Source organism: Leptonychotes weddellii, unplaced genomic scaffold (genome assembly GCF_054177405.1).
Source record: "Leptonychotes weddellii isolate Sample4059 unplaced genomic scaffold, ASM5417740v2 HiC_scaffold_985, whole genome shotgun sequence".
NCBI lineage: Eukaryota > Metazoa > Chordata > Mammalia > Carnivora > Phocidae > Leptonychotes > Leptonychotes weddellii.
In genome coordinates this window covers 4,219-13,156 of record NW_028070804.1, presented here as the reverse complement: position 1 = coordinate 13,156, position 8,938 = coordinate 4,219, and the positions used below count along the sequence as shown (strand labels likewise).

The 8,938-nt window shown below is 41.1% G+C and overlaps 1 protein-coding gene across 1 annotated transcript; it reads left to right on the top strand.

Annotated features, from left to right (window-relative positions):
- The first annotated feature begins 1,176 nt into the window (after positions 1-1,176).
- Positions 1,177-7,402, top strand: LOC102745981 (antigen WC1.1-like). Its single transcript, XM_081811730.1, has 5 exons — positions 1,177-1,352; positions 1,447-1,764; positions 5,430-5,522; positions 5,598-5,912; positions 7,023-7,402. Exons 2-5 carry the CDS (start codon positions 1,467-1,469, stop codon positions 7,385-7,387), a joined length of 1,071 nt encoding a protein of 356 aa, XP_081667856.1. The 5' UTR covers positions 1,177-1,352; positions 1,447-1,466; the 3' UTR covers positions 7,388-7,402.
- The last annotated feature ends 1,536 nt before the right edge of the window (positions 7,403-8,938 follow it).

Genomic DNA, 8,938 nt, shown 5'->3' with positions numbered 1-8,938 from the left:
AATTCTTTTATTCTGCAATGTCTAATCTCTTGTAAGTTAATCTAGATAATTTCTCATTCCAGATATTGTATTTTTCAGTTTTAGAAGTTCCATTTAGCTTTTTTCTAGTTTTTAAAAATCTGCTTTATGTTTCATTGAGTATATTTATATAAATGGTTTAAAGACTTTGTCAGCTAATTCAATCATCTAATTTCTGCATGTTTTTAATGCTTACTCTTTAAAAATTAAAAAAAAGTAAAACATTGATGAAGAAAACGAAAGAATATACAAATAAATGGAAAAGTTATCTTGTGTTCATGGATTGGAAGGAGGCTATTTTCATATCCTAGGGTTTCAAGAGAGACAGCTCGAACCACGCCCTTCCTCTCCCGACTCTCTGAGCTTTCTTAACATCCAGATTCATCTTCTTTCCCACTTAGGTAACATAAGAAGTTCATGGAATATTTTGCCATAAAAAATTATCAGATAGATAAAATTTGTACTCACAATTATGGATTGGTTATAATGTCTATATTTCAAATATTGAGTCTGTCTATAGGCTGTCATGCATTCATGGATACAGACCTCATGGTTTTCCCTATCTTCAGTCACTTGAGGGTTGTCTCCTGGGAAAGAAAGCTGACCAGAATTTGAGCCCCACAAGTCTCAGGATGACTTTCTAACCTTGTCTGGCTGATAGATCTCTACCATCTTATAGCCCATATCTCTCTGGTTTGGTTTTGTTCTTCATACTTCTGTACTCAAGTTTGAATGCCTACATATTATGCAGTTTCCTTGGGCTCAGATGAGGAATTCACTTCTCTAACCAACCCCAAAATATATTTTCCTAGTATTCAGCTACTCCAAATAATCTGTCTTCAGAAACTGACTCATGGAGGTCCCATTCTGACACCAACTATTAAGTCCTCTCCTCATTCCCAATGCCTGGGAAAAGAAAACTTTTATTATGACATGTCATGGACATATATCATTGTCCCTGACATGTCACTTCTAACTGCCAAGCAAGAATCATGAACACTTACTTGGTTTGGTTTTCTTTTTTCTTTTAGGATTTGTGCGTCTAGCTGGAGGGGATGGACCCTGCTTAGGGCAGGTAGAAGTGCATTCTGGAAAAGACTGGGTTCCATTGTCCGATGGGAACTTTACATTACTCACCGCCCAGGTCATATGTGCAGGGCTAGGGTGTGGCAAAGCTGTTTCTTTCCTGGGGGATGTGTCCTTCAGAGAGTCAGATAGAGTCTGGCCTAAAGAATTCCAGTGTAAGGGACATGAACCTGAGCTCTGGCTTTGCCACAGTGAGTCCTGTCCAGGAGGTGCTTGCCACCGTGGGACTGTTCAAGTTTTCTGTTCAGGTGAGATGCAGAGTGGGACTTCAACCTTGCCACAATACTCTCCCAGGGTAAAAAAGACATGAGATTTGGCTGAAATCTTGTCTTCTCCTACTAGTGTACACAGAAGTCCGGCTCATGAAAAATGGCATCTCTCAGTGTGAGGGACAAGTGGAGATGCATATTTCTGGACACTGGAAAATGCTTTGCGCCTCACACTGGAATATGGCCAATGCCAATGTTGTTTGTCAACAGCTTGGCTGTGGAGTCGCTGTCTCTACTCCAGAAGGAGCATACTCTGTGGAAGGAGGTGATAAGATTTGGGAAGCTCGGTTTCACTGCTCAGGGGCTGAGTCTTTTTTGTGGAATTGCCCTGTGACTGCCCTGGGCATTCCTGCTTGTACCCATGGAAACACAGCCTCGGTGATCTGTTCAGGTAAGAGAGAGGAAAGGACTAACTGGTACTCAGGCTGCTCCTCGAGTGAAATGTCCCTAAGAGCAGAGAGTGTGGAAAAATTATTTTAAAAATGAGATAATCCATGATAAAATATGGTTCTTTTCACTGATATTTCTCTTCATATTGATTGATACATATTGATACATCTCTTCATTGATTTCATTTCTCTTCATATTAAGAGGGATATCTTTTAAAATTAACACTATTATTTAAATATAGCTGAGTATTATTTACAGAGAAAGTATGTAAGTAGTAAGTGTGTACACAGTAACTGTGTAACCCCAACCCAAATCAACAAAGAGATCATTAGCAGGACCCCAGAAGCCACATTCATACCCTACGAGTCACTATGCCCACCCTCCTGTCTGAAGAAAACCAGTCTCCTCACTTCTATGCTATAGAATAGTTTTTTCTATTTTGAACTTCATATAAAATCATATAGTATGTTTCATTTTGCATCTAACTTCTTTGGTTCCATACTATGTGTGCAATTCATGCATGTAGTTGTTTATAGCAGTGCCTCACTCATTTTTATTATTGTAAAGTATCCCATTGAATGACCATGTGACCAGGTATTGATCCATCAACTGATGGTGGAGTTTTGATTTATTTCCAGTTCTTAATTATTACAAGTAGTAATGTTATAGATAGTTGTGACAATGACTTGTGGTACAAATATGTATGTATTTATTTTGGGTTTTTAACTCTTGCCTTTCTTTTTACTCTCTTAGTGGTGTTTGTTGATAAGCCAAGCTCCTCACTTTAACAAGGTTCAGTTTATCAATTTTTTTTTTTTTTGCATAAAGAGCTTCTTATGTCCTTTGAAGAGAACTTTGTCTACCCTAAGATCCTGAAGATATTCCTCTATGGTTTAGTTATCTTTATTTCACGTATAACTGTATAGTCCTGGAATTGATTTTCATATGTGATAGGCATCAAATTTCATATTTTTCTATGAATATCCAATAGACTCAGAATGCTTCCGTAAAAAGACACTTTCCCTGCCACCTTTGTCATAATGAGTCTATAGTATGTCTGAGTCTTCTTCTGGACTCTAATCTGTTCTATTGTTTCCTTGTCTATTCTGGCATGAATGCCCCAGTTCAGAAATTATTATAACTTTGTAGTATGTCTTGATATGTGGTAAAGTTACACCTCTAAACTTTGTTGTCTTTCTTCTCAATTGTGTTGATCATTCTCGGTCTTTTCCATATAAATTTTAGAATTAGCTTGTCATTTTTCACCAAAAAAACCTTGATGATCTAATCCAAGATGGTGACATAAGAGGCTCCTGAGTTTACTACCTCCTACAGACACACTTTTCCAACTCTTATAAGTGAGGTAGGAATTATTCTCTCTTTTTAGTTCTTTGGAAGATTGGGTGTTAATTCTTTTTTTCCCCCTATGTACTAAACTTTTTGTTTTTAAATAAACACAAACTTACAGAAAAGTTGCAAGAATCATGTAAATATCAGAAAGGACCATAAATATAAAAATCTGACTGGGACATTAGAACAAAGGTGAATTACAGAGCAATTTTCCTATATGCATGCAGTATTCATGAAGAAAATGTTAGCAAATTGAATCTAAAGATGTACAAAAATTAATACACCACAACCAAATAGAGTTTGTCCCAGAAATGCAGTTAGTATAAGATATACCAATTAACAAAACTAAACAAAAAAGGAACCACATACTCTTTTCATCAGAGGTGGAAAGACATTTGAAAAGATTCAAGAAGCATGATAACATCTCTTAGCATATTGAAAATAGAAGGAATTTCCTTCAGTCTGTTAAAGGCCATATAACAAAAATCCAGAGCAAATTTCACACTGATGGTGAAATATTGAAATATTTTTTCCCTGGGATGATGGAGATGATATTAATATCTACTACCAATTTTAGAGAGCAAAAAAAAATTAAAAGTATAAGAACTAGAAAGGAAGAAATAAAACTTACAACATGATTCCAAAAATTGCTTAAGTGCAGAAAACCCAAAAGAATCTATAGTTAGATTATTAGAAGTTACAGTCTAATTATAACATTGCTGGATACAAACTGGGAATCCAGGATGGCGCATTGACATGTCTGGCAGCTGGAATGTTCAGCTGGGTTGTTGACCTGAACACCTGCATATGATAGTCTCTCCAGCACAATAGTCTCCTCAGGGTAGATTTCCCCAGAAGCAAATGTCCTAAGTGAGTTCAGGGGAGGCTGCCTGACTTTTCTCACCTAGTTTTGAAAGTCAAGTAGTATTACTTTCACTGCATTCCATTGCTTACAAACAACTCGTGAAGGCCAGCCAAAATTCAAGGGAAGGAAGCATAGATGCCCACCTCTCCAAGGATGCAGTGTCAAAGATTTTGGGGTATGTTTAAAAACCACCAAGGTATATGAAATAAGTGATTGTGGATTTTTAGATTTCTACTTTTAGTTCTGTACATTGTGCCTTTATATATCTAGGACTTAGTAAATATGAATGTTAGACTTTTTCAGCATGGCTTTGTGTCCTTGCTTATATTTTCCACTTTTTGGCCTTTCTGGGCCTCATTTTTGTTGTATTTCCTTCTGATTTTCCATTTTACTGTTTCTATCTTGTCCTGATCTAATGGGCTATTATGCTCACCCTTTGAGTTCTTATTTCAAATATTGACTTTTTCAGTTCTAGAATTTTTATTTGATTTTTTGTTAATATTTCTCTTTCAAAATTCTATCTTTAATTCCCTGAACATTTCAATCATGGTAATTTAAACTCCTTGTCAGGTTACTCTAATAACTGGATATCCTGTAAATTTCTTTCCAGTGCCTCTTTTATCCTTCTGGATTTTTGTCAAATCTCTTCTCTTTTATGGCTGAGTATTTTTTTTTTAATTTTAATTTATTTTAAATGTAATCTCTACCCCTCCTGTGGGGATCGAATTCACAACCCTGAGATCAAGAGTTGCATGTTCTACAGACTGAGCCAGCCAGGCACCCCTTGCCTGGGTATTTTTGATTCACAGACATCTTAGATGAAAAATTATAGAAATCTTTCAGAAAGGATTTTATTTTCCTTCCTCCCGGCAAATGATTATGGACAGATCACTTTGTTTAAGGGAATTGAAGCACTTAGACACTGGGCATCTATCCCTCTGAAGAATAGTCTACTTTTAGTTCACTTTTCCTTCTATGGTACAAAGGCTCTGGTTTCAGGGTGCGTCCTCCTTGGCTGACCCTGAATTATACATTGTACCCTCTGAGCCCTATGAGTCTGGCAAAACCTCTGCTGAACTTTGCAGCCTCTTAGCTATAATCTTTGAATTGACAAAGGACTCAAGGGGCACGTGGCTCACGTCTGCCCTTTACTTTTCTCTCGGAGCTTGGCTCCAAAAATTCTCACTGTCTTGGTAGCTCTTCACCACTTTCAAGCAATACTGATATAGCCCTACTTTCAAAAATTCATTCTTAGTGAAGCACTTGGCTTGAAACTAATCTGGCATTGTCAGAAGCAGAACTTTCCATAAAGAGGTGAAGTCTAAAATTATGGTAACATTACTGTTATGTTACAGCTTTCATCTCAGACCCCAGCCCTAGGTTACTCTTTAGTTTAATTCAGTTTCCTGTTCCTCAACCCTACCAACTCTCTGACCATGCTCTTTCTGCAGGAAACCAGACCCAAGTGCTGCCCCAGTGCAACGACTCTGTGTCTGAACCCGCAGGCTCTGCAGCCTCACGGGAGAGTGCTGCCACCTGCTCAGGTGAGGGGTCCCAGGGGACCAGAAAGCCCTTCTCCTTTCCTGTGAAATGTTCCAGTGGCCTGATTCTCTCCTCAGATAGCAGACAGCTCCGCCTGGTGGATGGCGGCGGTCCCTGCGCCGGCAGAGTGGAGATCCTTCACCAGGGCTCCTGGGGCACCATCTGTGGTGACAGCTGGGACCTGAGGGATGCCCACGTGGTGTGCAGACAGCTGGGCTGCGGGGCAGCCCTCAATGCCACGGTCTCTGCTCACTTCGGGGAGGGATCAGACCCTATCTGGCTGGACGACCTGAAGTGCACAGGAGAGGAGTCCCACATTTGGAAGTGCCCTTCCCAGGGCTGGGGGCAGCACAACTGCAGACACAAGGAGGACGCAGAGGTCATCTGCTCAGGTCTGCCCGCACGCTGCCCACAGGCTGGGCCAGGAGGTGGGGGCTATGGAGGACGGGAGTCTGAGCCCTGAGGGGTGTTGCTGAAGGGCCAGAGGAGAGGAAGACTTCCTTCCACACTGCCTGTCTTCCTAGAAATGAAGATTAGGTGCTTTCTTTTCCTTCTGCGGCAGCTGATGTTCAGGTCCTTCTTTCTCAGTAAGAGCTCCTGACAGAACCATTTCCTACAGTTCCCATTGGAAAGCAGGGCTCGATCTTCAGCTCTCTATGGTGGTACAGTCTTGAGATCCTGTTGCTGTTGAAACGCATTACCACAGAATTAGTGGTAGAAACAACACAAACTTATTAATTTATAGTTTTGCATGTTAGTAGTCCAACAAGGGTCTCACCGGGCTAAAATCAAGGTGTCAACAGGGCTGCATTCTTTCTGGAGGCTCTGGGAGAGATTCCTTTTCCCTGTCTTGTCTAGTTTCTTAAGGCCATGTGCATTCACTGGCTGGTAGGTAGCTCCCTTTCTTGCTCTTCAAGCTGACAGCGTTGCCTCCCTCTGACCATTCTTCCACAGTCATGTTTCCCCGACTGAAGCTGGGAAAGACTTCCCATTTTTAAGGATATTAGGTCTAAGGATGTGATTGGATTTGGGCTCACCTGCTTAACCTGCACTACTCCAGGTTAATCTCACCATCCCAAGGTCCTTACCTTAATCACATCTGTAAAGTCTCCTTTGACATGTAAGGTAACATATTTGCACAGCACCTTGTGGGGGGGCATTATTCTGCCTACCACCCCACTTTCCACACTCCCTTTCACATACTCTGTCAGAAGTTTTGTCAGGAAGCAGGATTCAGCTTTCCCTCTGTGTAGAGTACCCAGGTGGGTATGCCTCTCTGTTCATATTCTACTACATCATTGTGGTGGAAATAGAAACACAGACACAAACGCACAAAATCAGTTAAAAGGGAGATCAGTTTCAGTCTTGCCACCTAGTGGGTGCTTCCTCAGAAGAGTCAGTGATGAGTGTTCACAATCACAGGCATGGAGGAAAAAAATCAAGAACGTTGAGTGGAATGTTTACTGTGGACTGTTTCCCCCTCTCTCCCCTTTCATATTTAGACTTCCTGAACCTCAGGCTGGTGAGCGAGGACCAGCAGTGTGCTGGGTGGCTGGAAGTTTTCTACAATGGGACGTGGGGCAGTGTCTGCCACAGCCACATGGCAGACATCACCTTGTCCATCATCTGTAGACAGCTTGGCTGTGGAAACAGTGGGACCCTCAACTTTTCCATAGTTCCCAGGGAAGGTTCTAGACATCGGTGGGTGGATCAAATCCAGTGTCGGAAAACTGATTCCTCTCTCTGGCAATGTCCTTCTGACTCCTGGAGACGAAACTCATGCTCTTCAAAAGAGGAAGCTTATATCTCGTGTGCAGGTAACTTACTGTTTCTATGTGTCTGTCCCAGTCCTGTAGGATGTTGTTAGTGAGATTTATATCTTCAAATCTAAGGGATGAGTTTAAGATAAGACTACAAATGAAGTTTAGATGATTATTTAACTTACATTTTCCAATCTTGTTTCACAGTAAAAAATAAGGAAACTTGTGTTTCATGAAAAATACCAGAAGGATTGCATTGAACATAAGCAATACCCTGATAAACTTTCTAAGCAATTGCTATTAATTAGGAATAGTTAAGTGATATCCCAACACATTAAAGTAAATAAGGGTCAATGAGGAATCAACCCTGATCGTTTTGTCTCTTAAACTAATGGTATTTTACTCTGGAATGCCAGACACCAACTGGCACCAGATTGGTTCTTCAGTCAGTTTGTTGGTACATAGTAACTGAGTGCCTTCTAGGCACAAATTTATGCTGCAGGTAGGAGGATGGAGAAGAGAAGAAAATATAGTCTCCACTATCACGGAGCTTACAGTCCAGTGTTGAAAACTCTCATTAGGCAGAAATTTCATGAAGAGTTAGAAAGTGCTGTGGAAGTGTGGAGTTGGGGTAAAAGAAGAAATACTTAGATGGAAAGCTGAAGGGTAAGAGTTTCTCAGAGGAAGAAAGTGGAGAGATCACTTGGGTCAGCGTACATACTGAGGTGGGAGGAAACATGGTGTCTTTGAGGCACTGAGAAAATCCCATCACGGCCAGAGCTGAAAAGGATGAGGGAAAGGGCTGCAGGGTTCCCCTGGAATGATGAGCAGAGCCAGAGACCTCTCTGAGTCAGGGCCCAGGAAGACATTCCTGTTAAAGAGGAATTTATCTTCTTGACTGCCTCATCGTGGAGAACTGCTGAGAAGTCAGTGGCCTCATGTCCCCATGACTTTCTGCTTGAATTTGTCTCTTCTAAGAGACCCTCAGGTTTACAGTTTTCGGGGGCTGATCCTGTATCCTCTGGGCCTTTCATTAACTACCATGTACTTAATCTGTCCCCCTCATCTCACCCTCTCAAAATGTTTTGCAGAACCTGCTGGAATTTGGAGCCCATCCTCTTCAAACTCTCTTATGCCCTCCAAGTTCCCTTCACTTTCACATTCTGATCAAAACCTGACTTTTCCCTGAAAACACTGATTTCCCTGTCAACTGGAGGCTCCTTTTTTCCTCTCAACACACTTTTCTCTGGGCCGAGACTTGGAATAGGTATACTTCTCGCTCTCAGTTGTCACTTTCAACAATTCCCCTTCTGTCTCTCTTCTCAACATCCAGCTACTTGAAATTCATGCCATGAGACAATACCGCCTAGTACTTGTACTTGTTGCTGTCATCATCCTAATCTTCTGGTCACTCCCCTTGTCCACTGAAGACTGCAGCACCAGACGCATCAGGTTCCTCATCTCTGTCTTACTCCTGGAACCATTGGTACTTACTACAACCTCCTTAAACACAACTGAGACAGCATTCTGGCCTCTTAGTTCATTGACTTCCTCATTTCTAAGCACCTTTCTTTCCATCCTATCTCTGCCTATGCATATACCACTGACCACCAATAACTGTACAACTTGAAATCTTGATTCCTTTATTCCATTATCTG